General features: G+C 44.4%; 3 protein-coding genes across 3 annotated transcripts in view; 1 reads left to right on the forward strand and 2 right to left on the reverse strand.

Moving 5' to 3' along the window:
* Positions 1-25,375, forward strand: part of LOC144698561 (uncharacterized) — a 134,149-nt gene that overhangs the window by 16,187 nt on the left and 92,587 nt on the right. The gene's annotated exons all lie outside the window — the stretch shown is intronic.
* LOC144698043 (uncharacterized) lies at positions 4,561-5,631 on the reverse strand. The gene has a single exon (XM_078569978.1). It carries the CDS (start codon positions 5,629-5,631, stop codon positions 4,789-4,791), a length of 843 nt encoding a protein of 280 aa, XP_078426104.1. The 3' UTR covers positions 4,561-4,788.
* Positions 18,634-25,375, reverse strand: part of LOC144698306 (uncharacterized) — a 119,378-nt gene continuing 112,636 nt past the window's right edge. The window contains 1 exon segment of the mRNA XM_078570265.1: positions 18,634-19,907. Within this exon segment, the coding sequence (XP_078426391.1) occupies positions 18,899-19,907 (1,009 nt within the window). The 3' untranslated portion in view covers positions 18,634-18,898.

Genomic DNA, 25,375 nt, shown 5'->3' on the forward strand with positions numbered 1-25,375 from the left:
TGGAACAACCTAGCAAAGCAAACCACCCAAAACTTTAGCAGTGGTGGGATTCAAACCCACACCTCCAAAGAGACAAGATCCTAACTCCAGTACCATACACTGCTCGGCCACATGACCACGTTCACATCTGGAACATTCAAAATGACTAATAAAATCATGAAAGATGTTTTGTTGTGAGCTGTGTTATTTGGTAGAATTAGAGCGAAGTGCGGGATTGAGCCAGAGCCTAAGTCACCCACTTAAAGGAATGGAAGAGGGGGAATCTTGTCACGAATGTAGTGTTGTGATGTGGTAGATTTTGTAAAAGAAACTAACATTTCTTTTAAATGGGCGCAAGGAACCTTAAAAATAGCTGCTAAAGGTCACCTGACCTTTTACAACTGCAATATTTGCCAAGCTTCTAGGAGGCTTCAAGTAAATTGGAAAAGGACCTACCCAGACATGTGACAACATTTGAAATCCAACGCGCATTTCCACAAGGGTAAACTCATTGACAGTGGTTTCCCTGGAGGTGTGAATAGCTCTTTCCCATCTCACCAAACCTCCCAGAATGGGAATCATTCAAGTTAATGAAAATATTAACAGTTTTCTTGTATTAACACTTTTTTTTCTTTAAGCCTTTTGGTGACATTGTTACTCTGTCCCTCTTTACTCTTCCTTTGCAATGTAAACCAATTTAGATTTGTTTCCAGTCTTGTCATTTCCAAAGGGTCTGGTCCATATTCAATAAAATGTTTGTTGATGGCTTCCTGTTCTTTCTTTCTTCTAATGTCACGAGGGTGTTCTGTGAGTCTAGTTCTTAATCTGTTCCTTGTCTCTCCCATGTATCAGATTTTGCAATGTTTACATTGGATTACATAAACAACATTGTTGTTCACATTTTTGATTCTGTGGTTTAAAGGGATGTTTTCCCTGTGTTGAATTTTTGTCTTGTTTTCAGGACTTTGAAGTGCTTGAATGTTATACAGTTACTATTCCCACAATTTGGTGTGGTTTGTGTGCTCACCTTGCTGCTAACAAAAAGATCCTTTCGGTTTTTATTCCTTCTAAAGGCTGTTATTTTTTGGTTTAGTGAGTCGATTCCTTCATTTAAGTTTTCAAAATTAGTTTTAATTACTTTCTTTATATGTAGGATCTTATTGCAATATCCCATAATAAGTGGTATTTTTGGGGCCTAATCTATTTAATCTTGGAAGGTTGTCTAATTCTTTCCAAAAATTGGATTTGATATGTTTAAGGAACCTTTTTGTGTATGCCCTCTGCCACAACGCAGTGAATAAGGTATTGACTACACTGTTAAATCTACCTGTTCTGTACAAATGCCATGGAATCGCAGCAGTTGTGAATTCACTAATCCATGGAAAGTGTGTTTAGCATGGCGTCTTTTGGTATGTAATAGGGTGCGCGTGTCTGTTGGTTTGAAGAAAACCTTAGTTGCTAATGTGTTTTGTGTTATCTTCTTGTGTTAGTTTGAACTCTGTGGTGTCTAAGAAATTCATTTTATTTCTGTATTTATTGTTTCAATCTGGTTAGGGACCAGTAACTTTTTGTTTAAAGGAGACAATATTTGAAATCTCAAGTACTAAGAGAATAAAATTACAAACTTCCACAGTTTTAAACAAACAAGTTAAACTTTATTATACAAAGTCAGAAAAGTAAAACAATTGGCAATATCTATCTTATACTCTAACATTCAGAATTAACATGAGAAAAATATGAAGTAACAGGCAACTGTGGTCAAACATAGTGCACTGCACACTAAATAGCAGACAACCAAGACAGTTCCCACAGATTTCTCAGCAACCCACCCAGATGTCAGTGTTCACTGGGAGTCACACAATCTCGTGAAAACTCCATCTCCCTCACAAGGGTCTCCACTTTCAAGAATCTAGCCTCTCACATCCCTTAAATCTGCTCTGACTCAGATTGCCTCAACAACTGCACACCTCCCAATGGTTCAATCTCTTCTCCTGAGCCTGCGCTGCCTGTCCCACTCTGGACATGTGCTGGAACTCCCAGGGAATGCTGGGACGCCTAGTCCTCAGTCTCCAGCCAGAAAACATCACAGAGAGACAGGTAAGTTCATGTTTCTTAACATTGTTGTGACTTTGATTTTGATAGATAGTGATTGTTTGTACAGATTCCTCCAGTTCTGTCTCCGTGTGGGACCAAACTCCTCATGTATCATCTAGAAATCTGTAATAACATAATGGTAGCTTGGAACATTTTTTGAAAACACTCTCTTCCCATTCCCCCACATATTTATATATTAACATGGGGGGAGGGGCAGGGGTGTGCAAATTTTTTGCGAGTGGCTATATCTTTAATTTGAAGATTGTATTCTCCATCTGAATTCAAAGTTGTTTTTTGTTAGTCCCAGATATAATAATCAGATTATGGCTTTGCCTGGTCCATGAGATTGTGGAAATTTATTCAAGATGTTTTGGATGACTGGAATCCCTCTGTTTCTATGTTGCTTTCCAAACTCTCAATTTCCATTGTGAAGAGTGTGCTGTCGGAAGGGTGCGGTGAGGGATTTTTCTGAGCGGTAAGTATCCTTAATGTAATTGGGCTAATATTGAGCTGGGGGGTGGGGTTCAAAAATGAATCAGTGTGTTCTGCCATTCTGTATGATTCACTGCCACAGCCTGTAATGATTGAAATTTGGAGGATTTCTCATGATACCGTCAGGTGTCCAGGTATTTATGTATTTTATAAAATGTCCTTAGTTGCGGCTGCTGTCCCTTTAGGTATTCCATCTGTTTTCGATTCATGTAGTTGGAATCTTTAAGTTCTGTTACTCTGTCCTTAACTTCTTTTTGTCTCTATTGATACATGGACTTAGTTCACTTGGTGCAGTAATCTGTCTTGTTGAGTTGTCTGTTTGCTTCAATAAGGTTTTGTTGTCTGTCCATATCTATGCTACTGCCTTTGTCTGCTGGTTTTATGGCAGTATCTGTATTGACTTTTAATTCTTTGATCGCTTGTCTTTCTCTCCTCAATGAGGTTTTGTTTATCCTTTACATCAGGGATTCTCTCGATTCCTGAGTTGCTTTGATGAAGTTAGATATTTCAGTGTTCATTTCATTCTCTGGAGGAATCCAATCTGATCTGTGCAGTGAACTTGGCCTATCTGAAATTGAGTAATCAGAAAAGTCGTCTTGTGTGATTTGTTGGGTAGGTCTCCACCCGGGTGTTGTGGTTGGTGAGCTGGATGATCCGTATTGGCATTTGCATTTCTCTGTCACCCAGAACCCGGAGTCTTGACCCACACAGGACCAGTTTGTTATTTGTGTTTCTCTGTCACCCTGAACCCGGAGTCTTGACCCACACAGGCCCAGTTTGTTGTTTGTGTTTCTCTGTCACCCTGTACCCGGAGTCTTGACCCACACAGGACAAGTTTGTTGTTAGTGTTTCTCTGTCACCCTGTACCCGGAGTCTTGACCCACACAGGACTAGTTTGTTGTTAATGTTTCTCTGTCACCCTGTACCCGGAGTCTTGACCCACACAGGACCAGTTTGTTGTTTGATTTTCTCTGTCACCCTGAACCCGGAGTCTTGACCCACACAGGACCAGTTTGTTGTTTGTGTTTCTCTGCCACCCTGTATCCGGAGTCTTGACCCACACAGGACCAGTTTGTTGTTTGTGTTTCTCTGTCACCCTGTAGCCGGAGTCTTGACCCACACAGGACCAGTTTGTTGTTTGTGTTTCTCTGTCACCCTGAACCCGGAGTCTTGACTCACACAGGACCAGTTTGTTGTTTGTGTTTCTCTGTCACCCTGTACCCGGAATCTTCACCCACACAGGACCAGTTTGTTGTTAGTGTTTCTCTGTCACCCTGTAGCCGGAGTCTTGACCCACACAGGACCAGTTTGTTGTTTGTGTTTCTCCGTCACCCTGTACCCGGAGTCTTGACTCACACAGGACCAGTTTGTTGTTTGTGTTTCTCTGTCACCCTGTACCCGGAGTCTTGACCCACACAGGACCAGTTTGTTGTTTGTGTTTCTCTGTCACCCTGTACCCGGAGACTTGACCCACACAGGACCAGTTTGTTGTTTGTGTTTCTCTGTCACCCTGTATCTGGAGTCTTGACCCACACACGACCAGTTCGTTGTTGGTGTCGGGGTCTTCATGGCCTCGCACGGCTCATTTTTGCTTTTCCAGGGATCAAAACCATGAGACACGAACTCTTCGCTAGTCCCATTGTGGTCTGTGAGAGGGTAAACTCCTCACCAGTCCCTTGTTGGGGGTCTGCTGTTTGGGATTAATCACTGTTGGGTGACGTGTTATGTCCAGCGACCTCGTAGATCCCATTGAGACACCCAGGGCGGTGCCATCAAAACCTCGTCCTTGTGGCTGGGGTGGATTTCCTGCAAGATGAGGGACTCCATGGTTTGGACCAAGCTCACGGCTGGTCCGACATGCATTTCCCACATTACACAGGGACTACACTTCAAAAAGACTTCACTGCCTGTAAAGCACTTTGGAACATCCTGAAGCTGTGAAAGTTGCGATATAAATGTACATCTTCCATTCACAAAGGAGAGAAGGACCAAAGCCAGAAAAGTCATTAACAGAACATCAATCAGTCTCCTCTTTTCTTAGAGAAATCATGGACTCGAGCACTGTGTATTTGACACTAAGCTGATTTATTTAACCTTTATCCAGAATATTAAACTCCAGCCCAGTTACTGGGATTATTAACATCAGCAAAAACAAACCCCAACTGTCAGAATGAACATGGTTCAGTCCTGGATGTGATTAACAGCAGAATCCAACCCCTGCAGTCACTTGTGAATACATTGGTGTGTCTGCAGGGTGGATGAATGACTGAATCCCTTCCCACACACGGAGCAGGTGAACGGCCTCTCTCCAGTGTGAACTCGCTGGTGTTTCAGCCGGAGGGATGGGTGAATGAATCCCTTCCCACACATGGAACACGTGAATGGCCTTTCTCCAGTGTGAACTCGCTGGTGTGTCAGCAGATCCACTTTGCTTTTATAGCTTTTCACACAGTCAGAACATCTAAAAGGTCTCTTTTCAGAGTGAACACGCTGATGTGAAGTGAGCTGGGTTAGTTGAGTGAATCCCTTCCCACACTTGGAGCAGGTGAATGGTTTCTCCCCAGTGTGAATTCTCTGATGTATCAACAGAATCTTTCTGCTTTTAAAGCAATTTTCACAGTCAGAACATTTAAAAGGTCTCATGCCAGAGTGAACAAGTTGATGTGAAGTGAGGGTACTTAACTGAGTGAATCCCTTCCCACACTTGGAGCAGGTGAACGGCCTCTCTCCAGTGTGAACTCTCTGGTGTCGCAGCAGGTTGGATAACTGAGCGAATCCCTTCCCGCAGTCAAAGCAGGTGAACGGCCTCTCCCCAGTGTGAACTCGCTGGTGTATTAGCAGATTCTTTTTGCTTTTAAAGCTCTTCTCACAGTCGCTACATTCAAAAGGTCTCATGTCTGAGTGAACAAGTTGGTGTGAAGTGAGGTTAGTTAGTCGAGTGAATCCCTTCCCACACTCAGAACAGATAAACGGTCTCTCCCCAGTGTGAATGCGTCGATGAGTTTCCAGCTCAGAAGGGGATCTGAATTCCTTCCCACAGTCCCCACAGTTCCACGGTTTCTCCATGGTGTCGATGTTCCTGTGCCTCTCCAGGTTGGATAATCAGTTGAGTTCTTGTCCACACACAGTACACTTGCACAGTTTATTCCTGCTGTGCATGGTGAAATCTTTGTTTCAGGTGGTGTAACAGGTTAAAACACGTTCTACATTCAGTTCACTGGAACACTCTCACTCCGGTGTGTGTGTGTGTGTCTCAGTGTTTTTCCAGTCACACTGATGTTTCAAATCTTTACCCACAGACAGAACAGACAAATATATCTACTTTCACAGTCAATGTCTGATGATATTCAGGTCTTGATGAATCGAGTGACGCGGTCAGATCTTGATGTGATGTTTGGTTTGGTTTGGATGCAAATCATCTCCCTCTTCTCCCCTGTAAAAGGAGTTTACAAAAACCATCACTGTAAGTACAGGATAGAAATTCAAAACAGACAATTCAAGTTTCTTTGGGACATTCTTTCCCCAAACATGTGGTCCAATCAAACTAAAAGAAGCACAAATCAGCAACAAAGTCCCAACAAAAGCAAAGGGAACCTCCCTAACTAAACCAGAATGTTGTTTCAAGTGTCTATGAGACACTCTGTACCCTGAGGTGCCTACTGGATGTGGGAGGTATCAAGTGTACCAGTGGACACCGCGTGTTCCCTTTCCAGGGACACCCGGGCACGGACAAGACCATGGAAGAGAGGTTGGCAGCCAGTGTGACCACCCCCAGGTGTGTCACCCATCCTGGATCTGCAAATTTCTGTTTTAACCGGGCCCATGAACAGTGTCAGGAGAAGATTCTCTGACTTACCCACTCCCCCTCCACACTGGTCAGACAAAGATTCAGAGAATGGGACAGCAGTGACACCAAAGGTTGAGGATCATCCCCTTCAGGTAACTATACAGGGGCTGCAACCTCTCCGCCCGAATAGAAACAAGGCCCGTGGACTCCTCTACGCTTCAAACATCACCGGCAGCCTGAAAGTGGGTAAAGCTGTTGAAAAACCTGTTGCCCAGTTAGTGTATTATCCGGGCACTTGGACCCGGTTGGGAACAGGCACGCCGAAGCCCCGCCCACTGTAGCGTCATCAAGATATATGCGCATGCGCTCTAAACCCCGCCGAAACAAGATGGCGGCCGTTAATCTGGGTCTCGTCTCGGTTAAAAGCCCCGGAGCTGCAAGCTCAGGACCTGCAGGTCTCTGTTCGGGGTTTGAGGCCTTCACCGGGTGTTTAGAAACCTCCCCAACCAGCCGCCGGCTCTATTGCTCCCGTCGCATATCCAAATCCTCACCGGCTGCAGATGAGACTGAGGCGCTTCTCGCCCCATTGCCGTCACTGACAATGCGCGCGCTCCAAACACTGTCCGGCACTGAGCCTGCGCACCGCTCGCTTGTGGTGTGGATAGGGGACATTCACCACCGCGGGTTATGCTGGGAAAACGCATCGCCATTGCCTGCCCAATGAGAAATAGTCATTTTATGCGACAATGTGGAGATTGAGTCAGCAAATTAAAATTTTGGGCACTCAATAAAATTAGCAATCAAATTATACAATAACCTGAATGTATAGACCACCTGTTCACCCAAAAGATTTAAGTGTCATTAATACTGAATGAGGAGGACATTATTCTCTGTGTCTTTAATGAACATTAACATGCAAAGAGGGAAATTAATGACCTTTAAACACCTCGTCCACTTGGCACAGAACTGTCTGAAACTCATATTAGAAGCCACATGAAACAAAATACTGACAAATATTAAACTATTTACAAAATAATTAAAAATATATATGTATTGGGGGAGACGGTGGCATCGATTTCACTAAACCAGTATTCTGGAAGGCCAGCTAAAACTCGAGGGACTTGGGTTCAAGTCCCGCCACTGCAGCTGGTTCAAGTTAAATTCAATTAAAAAATCTGGAATTGAAAGCTCGGCTCAGTAACGGTGACAATGAAACCATGGTCGATTATCATTTTAAAAAACCCATCTGGTTCACTAATGCCTTTTAGGGAATGAAATCTGCCATCCTTACATGGTCTGGCCTACATGTGACTCCAAATCCACCGAAATGTGTTTGACTCTGAATGGCCCTCTGAATGGTGTGCCAAGCCACTTGCTTCAAGGGCAGTTGGGGATGGGCAACAAATGCTGGCCTTGCCCAAATGCCATGAAAGAAAGTTTTTAACACCCCCGCCACTGAATGGCTACAATTTCAGAAGGAAGTGAAGACAGAAGGTCCAGAAAATATGCAAGAGAACGGTTCCCCTTCCAAGGAAAACAAACCCAACTTCACCTAACCTAACTGAAGTTCCTCATCTCTCGTGAATATTTTCTGCACACTCTCTAATGCCTCACATTCTTCCTGTGGTGAGGTGCTCAGAATTGGACACAATACTATACCTGGGGCCAAGCCAGTGTTTTATTCAAGTTTCTTCTAACTTGGTTGTTTTTGTACTTAATTCCTCTATTCATGAAGCCCAGGATTCCACGTGCTTTATTCACTGCTTTCTCAGCCTGCCCTGTTACCATCAATGATTTGTGCACATAAAGCCCCAGGTTGAACTGCTCCTGCACCATTTTACACTTGTATCCTTTATTTTCTATTGTCTCTCCTCGTTCTTCCTCCCAAAATGAATCACGTCACACCTCTCTGAATTAAATTTTATTGGCACCTGTCTGCCTATTCCACCATCTTCTCTATGTCCTCTTGAAGTTTCTCATTATCCTCCCTACTGTAAACACAACTTGAAAATTTGGTTCCGTTTTCAAATTTTGAAATTTTGCCCTGAACACACAAGTCTAGGTCATTAACATATATCAAGAAATCAGTGGTCTTAACACTGACTCATTGTGATCCCAGTGTCTATTTTTCCTCAATCTGAAAAAACAATCATTCTCCATGCATGTTGTTTCCTGTCACACAGCCAATGCTGCCTCTGCCCCATGGTCTTTAACTTTATTGACAAGCCTGTTACTTGGTACTGTCTCAAATGCCTTTTAGAAGTTCATGTGCACCTCAATTGTGTTATCCTCAATCACATTCTCTGTTGTCTCATCAATAAAACTCAAGCAATATCGTTCAACACGATTTGTCCTGAACAAATCCGTGCTCACTTTAATTAACCCACAATTGCACAAATAACTTAATTTTGGCCTGAATTGCCGCTTCTAAATGCTTTCCCATGTCGAGGTTAAACTGACTGGTCTGTCGGTGCTGGGGTGATCCTTCCATTTAAGATTAGTATGGATTTAATATTAGTGAGAGGAAGTGTGAGGAAAAAGAGAGAAGTGATGAAATTGTAACTACATTTGAAGACACTGATAAATAGCTCAATAATTAATCAGATTTCAAGACATATAACACTAAAGTATGAATAAATGAATTTAATTATTAATAAATCTCAGCCAGAGTGCTTGGAATGGAGAAATGAACAATACTGAATGCTTCAAATATGAAATGAAAACAGTTAAAACTGGAAACACTCAGCATGTCTGGAAGAACCTCTGGAGAGAGAAACAGAATTGACGTTTCAGGCCTGTGAGCCAGTGAAATCGGGGAGGTGGGGAGGTGGGGAGGACAGAAGGAACGGTCTCTGAAAGGCTGCAGGGCGAGAGAGATTTGGTTTCATGAAGCAAGGTCAAAGGGAGTGGTAATGGGACAAGTGAAAACACAAAAGATGTGTCGATATGAGGCGCGAATTGCACCATCACAACCGTCTGATAGCAAAGTAAAGAAAATAAGAGAAATGAGAAAGGAAAACAAGGACGCAAAGAAACAAAAAACAAAATGGGGGCAGAGAATATGATAGAAAATTGTTGAACACAATTTTGATTCTCCAAGTCTGTAAAGTGTCTCTTTTTGACTTGGTAATGAACTGTTACATTTCTATCCATTTGCAGTTCAGATGAAAGGTCACAGAGTTGTCACGGTAACTCTGTTTCTCTCTCCACAGATGCAAATCTGCTGAGGATTTCCAGCATTCTCAGTTTCATGACGGGATTGTAGACTGTGAGAGTTTGTAAAGGCAGAGATTGTCCCAAATTAATTTGTCACATCGACAACAAATGCCTCTGCCTCATGACACTCCAGTCTCACTACTTTACTTTATATTTGGGTCTGTGGGGAGAATGTTCACTCTTTTATATTCAGTCTAGGGGGAGAACGTTCGCTGTTTTATATTTGGGTCCTGTGAGCATCAAAAGAAGAAGCTTGAGGACAGTCACTGAATTTTTGGTCTGACTTTATACAAAATAAACTACCCTGGTGTGAGGGGCAAACATTATCAGATTAGCTGCAGTCAGCGAAGGCGAGTTTGAAGCTAAATCTTGCAATACTGTAAATTTAAACTAAAAGCAGAAAGCTGCTGATGGTTAAAGGGGCCGGGATGGTGGTGGGGGGAGGTGTCCAGAGGAAGTCTGACACACACTGCACAGGGTGAGCAGGGGAAAGGGGAGGAATTACTTGGTTAAACAGGGCGCCAGGGACAATAGCAAAAGGTGGGAATCACTGGGAATGGAGCAACGGAATAGACACATCAGAGAACCATAGAATGGTTGTAGCTCAAAAGGTCTGCGTTAGCCCCCTGAAGGAACAATTTACCTAATGCCACGTCCCTGCCTTTGCCCCATAGCCCTGCAATTAAACAAGATTAAACAAGTCTTAAACAAAACTTGTTTGAATCAAGATGTTTTCGCAAAGGGGGAGCAGAAGAATGAAAAGCAACTTGTTCATATGGTGAATGGGGGTGGTGGGAGGTGCAGGATAATGTATCTGTGCAGGTCAGTGAGGACCCCTAAAGTCCATCAGCCACCTGCATGCATTGTTTAGAGGGCCCTGGGGGAGAGGAGGAAGAATTCATTTTGGAGAAAGCACAGGGCGGGAGGTCACCCCTCCCCCACTCTCCTGGTGACACAAACGAATCACCTTGGACTGTCCCACACCTGAGCCGGGCGGGGTCAAAGTGCAGGAAGCTTCAAGCTGATAGGTTGTGCTGTGAACTGGGCGGAGTTGGGGGTTTGAGTGACAGGTCTGGGGCTATATCAGAGCAGGCACAGTCACTGCTCCCCCTTTCCTCGTGGATGTTTCATTGGAGTCGTGTTGGTGAGTGTTTCTAAACTCTGTCTCACTATCCCGGGAATGGAGGTGGATTGGAGGTTGTTGTGAGTGTCAGATTATATTGTTTCTCCTCATTCTTCCCGCTTCTCCAACTCCCAGTTCCAGGCTGCAGGTTCCAGTGATTTTGGATGCGGGGAGGTTGTTAGTCTCGGCAACAAAAGCAGAAAATGCTGGAAAAACTCAGCAAATCTAGCAGCATCTGTGGAGAGAAAGGCAGAGTTAACGTTTCGTGTCCGTATGACTCTTCTTCAGAGCTGGGCTTTATTTTGTTAGTTTCGGCATTGTTGTGGGTGCGCAAGCGCAGAAACGCGGCATAATTCTTCTATAATAATGGCGGGTCATCCTACCCTGAATGCACCTCGGGATCGAATACGGTCTATCTCCATCTGCAGGAACCCAACCCTCCTTCATTTCACTATTTTGAATTTAATTTTCCATTTCTTCGTGTAGTCTGCAAGTCCGTTTAAGTATTCCTGTAATTTGCTGCAGTTCTTCACCTCCTTACCTCTCAATGCGCCATTGTTACCACCCGCAGATTGCGTCAACCGACCTTAGATAAGAAAATAAACAACTTTTAGATAGAGCGGTTTCTGGGCCCATAGCATTGTGGGAACCTTGGCCGCCATTACTTATCGGCTGCCGCTGAGCGTTTTCGTGCAGTCTGAAGGCAAGTCAGTGACCTGAGACCCTAACTCTGTTTCTTAATCGGTTTATGCTGCCTGACCAGCTGAATATTTGAAGTCTTTTATATTTTCATTTCAGATCCAACATTGTAGAGTTTTGCTTTTGTTTCATTGTTTTACAGGATTGAGTTTAGAAACACAGGCAGACCAATTCGGATAAAAGCAAAATATTGGGGATGCTGGAAGTCTGAAATCAAAACAGAGAATGCTGGAAAAAAAAAACTCACCTGGTCTGACAGCAACTGTGGAGAGAGAAACAACCGAGGTTTTTTGTTAAATCCATTCTTGGTATTTGGGCGTCACTAACAAGACCAGCAGATATTGTCAATCCCCAGTTGTTTGTTGGTCAGGTGTTGGTGGGCCTTCTTCCTGAACCGCTGCAGTCACTGTGGTGAAGGTGCTCCCACAATGCTCTTTGGTAAGGAGTTACAGGGTTTCCACTCAGCGATGATATATATCCAAATCATCAAGGACAAGTTGTATTTATGTAGCACCCTGGATAGAATAAAACCTTCCAATGTGTTTCACAGGAATATTATGTTGCAATATTTAACACTAAGTCACATAAGCAGGCATAAGGGCAGATGATCAGAGGCTTGGTCAAAGAAGTAGGTTATAAGGAGTGTCTTAAAGGATGAGAGGGAGGCAGAGAGGTCTAAGGAGAATATTTCAGAGTTTTTGGCCTGGGCAGCTGAAGGCTCGGTCACCAATGGTGGATCAATTGAAATCAGGGATCCTCAGAAGGCCTGAATTAAATGACTCCAGTTTTTTTGGCGGGATGTAGATTGGAGGATATTATAGAGATAGTGAGGGTGAGGCCACGGAAGGATTTTAGAACAAGGATGAGAATTTGAACATTGTGAAGCTGCCTAACGAGAAGCCGATGTAGCTTAGTGAACACAGGGGTGTTGGATGAACGAGTCTTAGTGCGAGTAAGGATAAGGGAAGCGGAGTTTTAAATGACCCCATCTTTATGTGGGTAGCTAGTAATAGTCCAGTTTAGCGGGAACAAGGAAAAGGATGAGTTTTAGCAGCAGATGAGCTGAGGCAGTTGTGAAGTTTGGCAAAGTTACTGAGGTGCAAATAGAGGCTCAGCTTGGGGCGAAATATGACACCAAGATAGTGAATAGTCTGAAACAAAAATAAAAATACCTGGAAAAACTCAGCAGGTCTGGCAGCATCTGCGGAGAGGAACACAGTTAACGTTTTGAGTCTGTATGACTCTTCAAAAGAACTAAGTAAAAATAGAAAAGAGGTGAAATATAAGCTGGTTTAATGGGGCGGAGGGTGGGGGGTGGAGTGGGACAGGTAGAGCTGGATAGAGGGCCAGTGATAGATGAAGATTTCCAAAAGATGTCATAGACAAAAGGACAAAGAGATGTTGAAGGTGGCGATATTATCTAAGGAATGTGCTAATTAACGGTAGAAAACAGGACAAGCAAGGTACAGATATGCCCTCGGGGGGGTGGGGTGGGGTGAAGGGAAGGGATCGAAATAGTCTAAAAGGTAGAGATAAAACAATGGATGGAAATACATTTCAAAATAATGGAAATAGGTGGGAAAGGAAAAATCTATATAAATTATTGGAAAATATAAGAGGGATCGGAAAGGGGGTGGGGATGGAGGAGTGAGTTCACGATCTAAAATTGATTGTTGAATAGTCTGGTTCAGTCTCAAATTTGTCAGAGAGATGGATGGCATTGATGGTTAGTGAGTGGAGATTGTAGCTGGGACTGAAGACAATGGCTTCAGTCTTCCCAATATTTAAATGGAGGAAATTTCTGTTCATCCAGTACTAAATGTCAGTCAAGTCAGGACCGTGTGTGACTTGGAGGTGATTATGTTCACAGACACCTGCTACCCTGGTCCTTCTAGCTGGTAGAGGTTGCGGGTTTGGGAGATTCTGCCAAAGCTCTGGTAGAGTTGCAGATGTGTAACATCCCTCTCCTTCACGCCCTGGCTCTCCCATCTCCCTCTCTTTCCTCCCCTAGATTTTGGAGTTTTGTATAGGCCCTGTCCAGTCGTTGGGTTCCCTTTCCTAATAGGCATTGATGAATCCATTGTGTCTGAAAGCTTTCATTGTCACTTTTTCCTCGTGCCAGTCCCAAAAATGACCAGATTCATTCAGCTCAATTTCGTAACCTGCCTTTGTGTTTTTATGGATTCTCTCTCACTCCCTTTGGCCTGTTTTAAACTACTTTCACAGGGCTTGCAGTCCGGAATCTCAAACTTAACATCACATCAGGATCTGATGGTGTCGCCCAATTTATCGTAACCCACATATCATCGAATTTTGAACATGGAAGTTAAAAGCCTTGTTCACAGTGGGGAGAAACCGTATACATGCTCTGTGTGTGGACGAGGCTGCAGCCGAACAAATGACCTGTCGAACCACAGCCACAGTCACACTGGAGAGAATCCATGGAAATGTGGGAACTGTGCGAAGGGATTCAGTTACCCATCCCAGCTGGAAATTCATTGAAGCACTCACATTGGAGAGAGGCTGTTCACCTGCTGTGAGTGTGGGAAGGGATTCACTCAGTCATCCCATCTGCAGACACACCAGTGAGTTCACACTGGGGAGAGGCCGTTTACCAGCACTGTGTGTAAAAAGGGGTTTGCTGATTCATCCAACCTACTGAAACACCAGTGAGTTCAAAGTCAGGGGTGGCCGTTCACCTGTTTTGAGTATGGGAAGGGATTCATTCGGTCATCCCACCTGCTGAGACACCAGCGAGTTCACAAGTAACTGCTTGGGTTGGATTTAGTTCCTAATGATATTGTTGTCTGAAGCATATTCATTGGAATGTGTTTCTGCTGATGTTAATAAACTCCAGCCCAGTTACAGATTCTGGATAAAATTCAAATAAATCAGCTTTGCGTTAAACACAGTGTGTTGAGTCTTTTTAATATCTTTAACACAAGTTTGTTCCTTTTGAAGGGCTCTCCCTCTCGCTTGTCTCCTCCATCCTCACTTCCAGCAACAATGTGAGGATCTCATGGAGCTTCTTTGTTTCTAAGATTGAGACAATCCGATCAGCTGCCTCTGCTGCTTCCCTCCCTTCCACTGGCCCAACGGGACAAACTGTGTCTGAAGATCCCACTTGCCCAAGCCCTGAACACACATTTTTCACGAGTTTCTCTCCTGTCTCCCCTTATGCCCTCTCAGTGCTCTCTCTGTGCACAACCTGCTCCATCGACCCTATTCCCACTAAACTATTGACCAAACAACCTCCCCATGCCTACTGACATTCACAACAGTTCTCTCTTTTCAAGTACTGTCCCGCTCTCCTTTAAATCTTCCATCATTACCACTGTCGTTAAAATAACAAACTCTTCACTTCTGCATCTTTGCATGCTGCCGCCTCATTCCCTGCCTCAATTTCCTTTGAAAAATACTTAAACATTTTGTAATCTCCCAAATCCATGTCCATCTTTCTCTGAACTCCAGGTTTGAATCTCTCCAATCAGGTTTCTGCCCCGCCACAATTCCAGAACAGTTATTTTGAAAGCTATATGACTGTGACAAAGGTAAACTTTCCATTCTGGTCTTTCTCGACCTGTCTGCGGTGGGCCCCTCTCTCACAGGCCTTGATTTCCGTCTATTGTTCTGAATGATTAACAGCATTAACCTTCTCCCTAAACTGTCCAAACCATTTATTGAAACTAGGGAACCTTCTTGTTCTAATGGTGTCATTCCATGTCTGCATTCATGCCCTGAAGTCAGCCCTTGAATTGTGTGTGTATTGTTTCATCATGTCCGCACATTTCAGTAACAAATGTTGAAATGTCTACTCCACATCCACAGGGTTTCATCTGTTTAAAGTCACAAAAAGAAAGGTCCAGCTTTCTTCTGGAGTTTGAGAGAAATTAGCTTTCAGAATGATGCAGAGTTTCAGCCAATGAGGGAGAGCCGGGCTCAGCACCGCCCCTCATTCACTCCGATTGGTTGGAGGACCAGCCTCTCCTACACGACTATCCTGCCCCAACCCCTCTTCCTATTGGCCCGCAGCTGCCATCAATCAGCCGGGCATTGGGAGCTGTCAGGTGAGAGGTCAGTGTCGGGGGGCGGGGTTTACAAATCCCGAGGGCGGCCCCAGTGCCGAATCTGAACCAATGAACATTCTCCACTTTCTTCCGGCTTCTCTCCGGCACCAACCTCAAGCAGAGAGCGGGAGACTCCGAGCATGCGCCGTTCACCCGGACAACCCGCACCAGATAGAGCGGTTTCTGAGGCGCACCGGATTGTGGGTAATTTCGGCCGCCATTAGAAACAGTGTCTCAGTTAATCTTTGTCTGAACCCGGGGAATTGAGGATAGGGTTTCTGTTAGCATAGGGGCTGAAGAATAATAAATACCATGTTCGAGCTCCAAAGCTTCAGACCAGGGTTGATATGGGGCAAAAAGGGAATTTACACAAGGGGGCAGACATATAGCTGAGGTATTAAATGAATACTTTGCACCTGTCTTTAGCAAGGAAGAAGATGCTACCCAGACCATGGTAAAAATGTGAAGTAATTCGGACACTAGATGGGTTTAAAAGCGGGAAAGAGGAAGTATTGAATATCCTATCTGTACTTAAAGTTGTTAAGTCGCCAGGACCAGATGTGATGCATCCATGGATACTGCAAGATGTGAGTTGAAATTGCGGAGGAACTGGACATAATTTTTCAGTCTTCTGTAGACTCAAGGGTAGACCCCAAGGACTAAAGATTGCAAACTTTACACTCTTGATCAAAAAAGGGCGTAAAGATATGCCCAGCGACTACAGACCAATTAGGTTAACTCCTAGAAACAATAATTCTGGACAAAGTTAATCATCACATTGACAAATGCAGGTTGATTATGGAAAGCCAGCATGGATTTCTTAAAGGAAAATCATGTTTAACTAATTTGATGGAGTTTCTTGAAGAGGTAACAGAGAAGGTTCATGAGGGCAATGCTGTCACTATGGTGTACATGGACTTCCAAAAGGCGTTTGTTTAAGTACTGCACAAAAGATTTGTGAGAAAAGTTAAAGCTCAGGTTACAAAAGGGACAGTAGAAACATGGATACGGAATTGGCTGCATAACAGGAAACAGAGAGTAGCAGTTAGTGGATATTTTTTGCACTGGAGGAAGGTTTGTAATGGAGTTCCACAGCGGTATGGTTATGGGACCATTGCTTTTCCTGCCATACATTAATGACCTAGAACTTGGGGCAAAGGCAACATTTCAAAATCTGTGGATAATACAAAACTCAGAAAAATCACAAACTGTGAGGAGGATATTGTAGAACTTCAAAAGTTCATAGACAAGCTGGTGGAATGGGTGGAGAGGTGGCAGCTGAAGTTCAATCCAGAGAAATGTGAGACGATAAGTTTTGGCAGGAAGACAGTATAAATTAGGGGGTACAACTCTAAAGGGGGGTGCAGGAGCTGAGGGACCTGTGTGTATATGTGCCTAAGTCATTGTGGCAGGGCAGGTTGAGAGAATGGTTAATAAGTGATTCAGTTTCCTGGATTTTTTGAATAGGGACACAGAGTACAAGAGCAAGGAGGTTATGCTGAGCTTGTATAAGACACTAGTTAGACCTCAGCTGGATTATTGCTTACAGTTCTCGACACTGAATTTTAGGAAGGATGTGAAGGCATTGGAGAGAGTATAGAAGAGATTTACGTGAATGGTTCCAGAGTTGAGAAACTTGAGTTATGAAGATAGATTGGAAAGGTTAGCATGGTGGCATGAGAGAAAAGATGCTCAGAGGAGATTTGATGGAGGCATTCAGAATCATGAGGCGTCTGGACAGAGTCTATAGGAAGAAACTGTTCTGACTCGTGAAAGGATCAAGAACGAGAGGGCACAGATTTAAAGAAGTTATTCAAAGAAGCAAAAGTGATATGTGGAGAAACTTCTTATGCAGCATTGCAATTAAATTTTGGAATGCACAGGTTGGGAGTGTGGCGGAGGCAGGTTCAACTGAAGCTTTCAGGAAGGAATTAGACTGTTATCAGAAACGGGAGGACGTAAAGGGTAAGGTGGGAGAATGGGACTAGGTGAGTTGCTCTTTGGGAGAGCCAGTGCAAACACGATGGACCAAATGGCCTCCTTCTGCGTCATACCAATTGTGTGATGTGGTAAAAATTGTTGGTTAATCCTGACTGTCAATCTCTATCTCTATGTCTGTAAGAGACCAATAGACCATTGTTCTCCCAGTTTACATTCTAACAAGAAGTTCCAAATGTTTGTAGCACTGTGATCTTGTTGTGTGTCAATCTTGTGCAGAAGGGCTGATGAGGGTAGAATAACTTGGCCTGCAAGATACAGTCTGTGTGAGAGTGATTAGAATATGATTGTGTCATAGTTCAGTGAGACCTGATCGCTTACTGAGTGAGTGAGCCTGTATAAATATAACTCAGGTAAACACAGCTTGTCACAGTCCAGTGAGTTCTGATCACTGACTGTGTGAGCGAGTCTGTATAAATTAGTGATTTTCTGCTAACATAGGGATTGCAAAATAAGAATGATTAATATCCAACTCCTACCATCTCCATCCTGCAAGAATGGAGCTGTTGGCCAATGTTCAGTAATTAATCTTTTTCAGTAAAGTCTGTCATACATTAACACAAAATTGTTCTGCTATGCTCTATTTTTTAACATGAATTAGCAAACATTTTTTACCTCTATGAGTTTGGGTTGTGAACTGGAACGTCTTCACGCTTCTCTGTTGATCTTATCCAGAAGGGCTAATCTGGAAAGAAGGGCTTGGTCTGTAAGATACGGTCACTCTGAGAGTGAAAATGGAACATTTTTATATCAAAGTTCAGTGACATCTGATCACTTACCGGGTGAGTCAGTCTGTGAAAATGTAACTCAGGTAATCACAGCTCCTGTAGGTGATTCTCTGGTTACAATGAGATCGATAAGAAAGGAATCAGGAGCTTGCAGTCCCACCCAGCAGGGCACCAGTGGAGAGGCATTGGAGGAGGATGGTTTGGTCAATGGTGTCAAAGACTGCGGACAGGCCGAGAAGGACTGTGAGGGAGAGTTTACCTTTGTCACATTCACATCAGATGTAATATGTGACTTTGAGAAGAGCTGTTTCGATACTGTGACAGGGGCAGGAATCTTATTGCACGGATTGAAACATAGAGTTACAAGTCTGATGGGCATGGATTTGGATGGTGACAAGGGTTTGGTAGAGGGAAGGGTGGAAAGAAATGGAGAGGTAGTTTACAAGGACATTGGGGTCAAGGGTTGGTTTTATTGAGGAGAGAGCGATGATGGCAGATTTGAAGGAGAGGGAGAGCCCTTCAAAGGAATTAACGTGTGTTTGAGATATTAAAGAGACTCAAAACAGTGTGTTTAACACAAAACTGATTAATTTAATTTTTATTCAGAGTGAGAACCACGATGACAGGGCTGGTGTTTATTAACATCAGCAGAAACAGGCCCGAATGAACATGGCTCAGTCTGGTTGTGATTAACAGCAAAATCCAATCACTGCAGTTATTTGTGAACTCGCTGGTGTTTCAGCAGGTTAGCAGACTGAGTGAATCCCTTCCCACACTTGCAGCAGGTGAATGGCCTCTCCCCAGTGTGAACTCGCTGGTGTGTCAGCAGGTGGGATGACTGAGTGAATCCCTTCCCACACGTGGTGCAGGTGAAGTGCCTCTCCCCTGTGTGAGTGCGCTTGTGTGTCTGCAGGTGGGATGACTGAGTGAATCCCTTCCCACACTCGGAGCAGGTGAACGGCCTCTCCCCAGTGTGAGTTCGCTGATGTAAAATGAGTTGAGATGATCGCCTGAACCCAGCCCCGCAGTGAGAGCACCCGAACGGTCTCTCATCAGTATGAACAAGTTGATGGGACATTAGTTCCCCGGAACTTTTAAAGCACTTCCCACAGTCTGGGCATTTAAACGGTCTCTCATCAGTGTGAATTCGTTGATGTGTCTGTAGGTGGGATGACTGAGTAAATCTCTTCCCACACTCAGAGCAGGTGAACAACTTCTCCCCGGTGTGAACTCGCTGGTGTCTCACAAGGTTGTTCGAATGAGCGAATCCTTTCCCACACTCAGAGCAGCTGAATGGCCTCCCCTCAGTGTGAGTTTGTTCATGTCTCAGCAGGCTGGATAACTGAGTGAATCCCTTCCCACACTCTGTACAGGTGAACGGTCTCTCCCCAGTGTGAATTCGCTGGTGCCTCAGCAGGGTGGATGAATCAGTGAATCCCTTCCCACACTCCGTACAGGTGAATGGCCTCTCCCCAGTGTGAGTGTGCTGGTGTATGGTGAGTTCAGATGCTCGCCTGAACCCAGCCCCACAGTGAGAGCACCTGAATGGTCTCTCATCAGTGTGAACACGCTGGTGTGCCAGCAGGTTGGATGAGTCAGTGAATCCCCTCCCACACTCGGAGCAGGTGAATGGCTTTTCCCCAGTGTGAACCCGCTGGTTTATCACCAAGCTGGATGACTGAGTGAATCCTTTCCCACACTTGGAGCAAGTGAACGGTCTCTCACTCGTGTGAACTCCCTGGTGCCTCAGCAGATTGGATGAATTAATGAATCCCTTCCCACACTCAGGGCAGGTGAACGGTCTCTCCCCAGTGTGAACTCGTTGGTGTGTAAGCAGGTTGGATGAATTAACAAATTTCTTCCCACAATCTGAGCAGGTGAACAGCCTCTTCCTGGTGTGACTGTCCCGCTGAGTTTCCAGCTGAACTGTATCAGTGAATCCCTTCCTACAACCTGCACATTTTCATGGCTTCTCCCCATTTTGACCGCATTTATGTTTTGATGGGTCTGATGATCTGCTGAAGCCTCGTCCACACACAGAACATGTGTATGGTTTCTCCCCACCGTGAATGGTGCTTTTTCCTTCCATGTCTATAAACCGATGATATTCAGGTCTTGATAAATTGGGCGACTCTATCAGATCCTGTTGTGATGTTTGGTTTGAGTTTTCCGACTGCAAATCTTCCCCTTCTAATCCCCTGTGAAATTGATTTAAAACAGGAAAAAGGGAGTGAGGGAGAACCCACAGAAACACAAAGGCAGGATGACATCTCCTCAGGGGCGCAGGTTTCTGCCCTGGGTCTTCATAGGACTGAAAAGACCCACAGATCTTTGGACATAGGGGACAGGACGTGCCACGAGGTAGCAGAATTCGGGAAGCAGGATTTACTTCCTTTTCTTTCTTTCTCTGTCGCCGCTCTGCCTCATCAATAAGACATTGGGACTCAAAGATATTGCAACTTGATGGACAAATTGTCTCCATTCTGAACAATGGGAAACAAGCTCCTCCCAGTCATTCAAAACCTTGCCCCCTACAAAGATGGACGCCCCGCATGCGCCCTGCTGCACATTGACCCCAATAAAGATGGCGGCCGATAACTGGGCCCGATTTATGGGGGTTGCGGCCCCCCGCTCCGTGCAAGCGGGAGACCGCAATGTTCAATTTTGGGGTTTTCTGATTGCACAACAAGTTTACCAATCCGCTCCACCCACGCGCCCAATCGATCGCTCCCTCCGCCCAACAATTCTCTTCCTTTCCGATTACGGGTCCGAGAAGCGTCTACCCATCGCCATTACTCACACTGCGCATGCTTCACTCCCAGCCTGGTCCCGCCCCTCATTCACTCCGATTGGTTGGAGGACCAGCCGCTCCCGCTCGGTCCTCCAGTCCCGCCCCCTCTTCCTATTGGTCTAGACCTGCCATCAATCAGCCGAGCATTGTGACGGTTCCAAATGGTGAGAGCGGCCACAGACTCAGCCTGACTTGCTGATTCTTGGCAGCATTTTCTGTTTGGGAATTAGAGCGAGAGATGGATGGTCAGTTCCCCTCTGTCCGGGGGGGATTCACACTCATTTCCCTAGTGCACTGATTATCACGTTTACTTTACATGAGAAAGTCCCCGGTTCAATCCCAGCTGGAAGCTTTGTGTTTACAATTGTTACTCAGGAGGAATTAACAGTGAGTTTAGTTTCATGTCGAACAGGGGGACAGTTATTGTCTCATTCTTTAAAATCCCCTTCTTCACCTTTAAACAGGGAACGATAAGTCAGAGAAAACTGATCCACTGTGACCCTGAAACAAGATACTGCTGGTGCTGGAAATCCTACCTCAAAACAGAAAATGTTGGAAACTCTCAGCAGGTCAAACAGCTTCTGTGGAGAGGGAAGCCGAGTGCATGTTTCAGGTCGGAGACCTTTTATCCAAACTGGAAGGACTTAAAGATAGGGGACACCGTGTCGGGAGACGGGGGCCGCGTGTCGGGAAACGGGGCATGTATACTGTACACGTTGTTCACCTTCATAATTCACAACAATATTCCTGATGTTCATGAGTTGCCTCACTTTCTTTCCCATTAATTCCATTTGCTGATCTATCAGTAATGGACTTGCTGCCATCTCGAACAAAACTGTTTTCACCACTAAGGCTCCGCTGGTATTTAATAGTCTTCATGACATCATCTCACTGGGACTGGATGACATCATAAGAGTCCATTGTTTCTTAATGACCCACATCAATAACAAGAAATGGCTGCAATTTCAGAAGGAATTGAAGTCAGAGGGCCCAGGAAAGATGCAAGAGAACGGTTCCCCTTCCAAGGAAAACAAACCCAACTTCACCTAACTGAAGTTCATCGTCTCTCGTGAATCTTTTTTGCACACTCTCGAATGCCTCACATTCATCCGGAAGTGAGGGGCTCAGAATTGGACACAATACTGCAGTTGGGGCTAAGCCAGTGTTTTATTCAGGTTTATTCTAACTTGTTGATTTTCTACTTTATTCCCGATTCCACATGCTTTATTCACTGCTTTCTTAGTCTGCCCTGCCATCTTCAATGATTTGTGTACATATAGCCCCAGATTACGCTGCTCCTGCACCCTTTTACAATTGTACCCTTTATTTTATTTTGTCTCTCCTCGTTCTCCCTACCAAAATAAATCACTTCACACCTCTCTGAATTATATTCTACCTGTTTACATGTCTACCCATTCCTTCATCCTGTCTATGTCTTCTTGAGGTTTATCACTATGCTCCTCACTGTAAACGCAACTTGAAAATTTGGCTTCGTTTGCAAATTTTGCCCTGCACACACAAGTCTAGGTCTTTAATATATATCAAGAAAACAGTGGTCTTAACACCGACTCCTTGTGATCCCACTCTATATTTTTCTTCAATCTGAAAAAACAACGTTTACCATGCGTGTTGTTTCCTGTCACGCATCCAATGCTGCCTCTGCCCCATGGGCTTTAACTTTGCTGACAAGCCTGTTACTTGGCGCTGTATCAAATGCTGTTTAGCAATTCATGTTCACATCAACCGTATTAACCTCATCAACATTCTCTGTTGCCTTAACAAATAACTCAAGAAATTTAGTTCAACACGATTTGGCCTGAACAGGCTTTAATGAAACCACAATTGAACAAATGGCTTTATTTTGACCTAGATTCCAGCTTCTAAATGCTTTCCCACACAGAGGTTAAACTAATCAGGTAGAGTGCTTGGAATGGAAAAACGAACAATACTGCGATGCTTCAAATATGAACTTAGCAGTAAAAACTGGAAACACTCCAGCAGGTCTGGAAGAACCTATGGAGAGAGAAACAGAATTGACATTTCAGGTCCGTGAGCCAGTGAAGTGGGGGAGGTGGGAAGAGGAACAGAAGGAAAGGTCTCTGAAAGGCTGCAGGGCGGGACAGATTAACTGACAAAAGATTTCATGATGTAAGGTCAAAAGAAGTGGTAATGGCCCCATTAAAAAAACAAAAGACGTGTCTAGATGAGATGCGAATGACACGATAACAGCAGTCTGAAAACAATGTGGAGAAAATGATAGAGAAATGAGAAAGGAAAACAAATACTTAAAGAAACAAGAAACAAATGGAGGCAGCGATTATGATAGAAAATTGTTGAAGTCAATTTGATTCCAGAAGTCTGTGAAGTGTCTTCTTTTGACCTGGTAATGAACTGTTACATTTCTATATATTCTCAGGTCAGATAAAAGGTCACAAAGCTGTCATGTTAACTCTGTTTCTCTCTCCACAGATGAAGGCCTGACCTGCTGAGGAATTCCAGCACTTTCAGATTCATGTCAGGATTGTAGACTGAGTATTTTTAAAGGTATTGTCCCAAATTAATTTACCACATCGACAACAAAAGTCTCAGCCTCATGAAACTCCAGTCTCATTGTTTTATATTCGGGTCTAGGGATAACGTTCATTGTTTTATATTCGGGTCTGGGGGATAATGTTCACTGTTTTATATTCGGGGCTGGGGATAATGTTCACTGTTTTATATTCGGGTCTGGGGCATAATGTTCACTGTTTTATATTCGGGTCTGGGGGGATAATGTTCACTGTTTTATATTCGGGTCTGGGGGATAATGTTCATTGTTTTATATTCGGGTCTGGGGGATAATGTTCACTGTTTTATATTCGGGTCTGGGGATAATGTTCACTGTTTTATATTCGGGTCTGGGGGGATAGTGTTCACTGTTTTATATTCGGGTCTGGGGGATAATGTTCACTGTTTTATATTCGGGTCTGGGGGATAATGTTCACTGTTTTATATTCGGGTCTGGGGGATAATGTTCACTGTTTTATATTCGGGTCTGGGGAATAATGTTCACTGTTTTATATTCGGGTCTGGGGATAATGTTCACTGTTTTATATTCGGGTCTGGGGGATAATATTCACTGTTTTATATTCGGGTCCGGGTGATAATGTTCACTGTTTTATATTCGGGTCTGGGGGATAATGTTCACTGATTTATATTCGGGTCTGGAGGATAATGTTCACTGTTTTATATTCGTGTCTGGGGGATAATGTTCACTGTTTTATATTCGTGTCTGGGGGATAATGTTCACTGTTTTATATTCGGGTCTGGGGGATAATGTTCACTGTTTTATATTCAGATCTGGGGATAATGTTCACTGTTTCACATTCGGGTCTGGGGGACAATGTTCGTTCTTTTATATTCGGGTCTGGTGCGGATTAAAATGAGGAGCCTCTTCAATTGAGGACAGTAACTGCATTTTTGGTATGACTTTAAACAAAATGAACTATCCAGGTGTGAGGGACAAACATTTTCCGATTTAGAGCAGTCAGTTTAGGCGAGCTTGAATCTAAATCCTTCAATTCTGTAAATTTAAACTAAGACCAGACAAACAGGAAGCTGCTGATGGTTAAAGGGGCCGGGATGGTGTTGGGGGGAGGTGTCCAGAGGAAGTCTGACACACGCACTGCACAGGGTGAGTAGAGGAAAGGGAGGCATTACTTGATTAAACAGGGAGCCAGGGACAATAGCGGAAGGCGGGAATCACTGGGAATGGAGCAGCGGGATAAAGACACCTCAGACAATTATTGAATGGTTACAGCACAGATGGAGGCCGTTCGGCCCGTCCTGTCTGTGTTGTTCACTGAAGGAACAATTTTCCTAGTGCCACCTCAGGGCTATGGGCCAAGTGCTGGAAAATGGGATTGCAATAGATAGGTGTTGATGGCCGGCACGGACACGATGGGATGAAGGGCCTGTTTCTGTGTTGTACAACTCTGATTCTATGACTTCCCTCCCTTTGCCCCGTAGCCCTGGGATTAAACAAGTCTTAAGCAAGACTTGTGTGAAACAAAGTGTTTAGGCGATGGGGTAGAAGCAATAAAGAATAACAACCTTTTCACACAGTGAATCGGGGACGGGGTGCAGTATAATGTAACTGTGCAGGTCACTGAGGATCCCCAAAGCCCATCAGCCGTCTGTATGCTGTATATAGAGGGCCCTGGGGGAGGGGGGAATGGAACCATTTGAGACACCGCACAAGGCGGGATGTCACCCCTCCTCCACTCCCCTGGTTACACAAATGACTCACCTTGGACTGTCCCACACCTGGGCCGGGCGGGGTCAAGGTGCAGGAAGTTGCAAGCTGGTAGATTGAGCTGTGAACTGGGTGGAGTTGAGGGGTTTGAGTGACAGGTCTGGGGC

The sequence above is a fragment of the Cetorhinus maximus genome, chromosome 23 (genome assembly GCF_964194155.1).
Source record: "Cetorhinus maximus chromosome 23, sCetMax3.hap1.1, whole genome shotgun sequence".
In the NCBI taxonomy this organism is placed as follows: Eukaryota; Metazoa; Chordata; class Chondrichthyes; order Lamniformes; family Cetorhinidae; genus Cetorhinus; species Cetorhinus maximus.

Excerpts from the sequence above, each read along its gene's own strand:
- LOC144698043 (XM_078569978.1), bottom strand. The coding sequence starts at position 5,631 with ATGGAGAAACCGTGGAACTGTGGGGACTGTGGGAAGGAATTCAGATCC.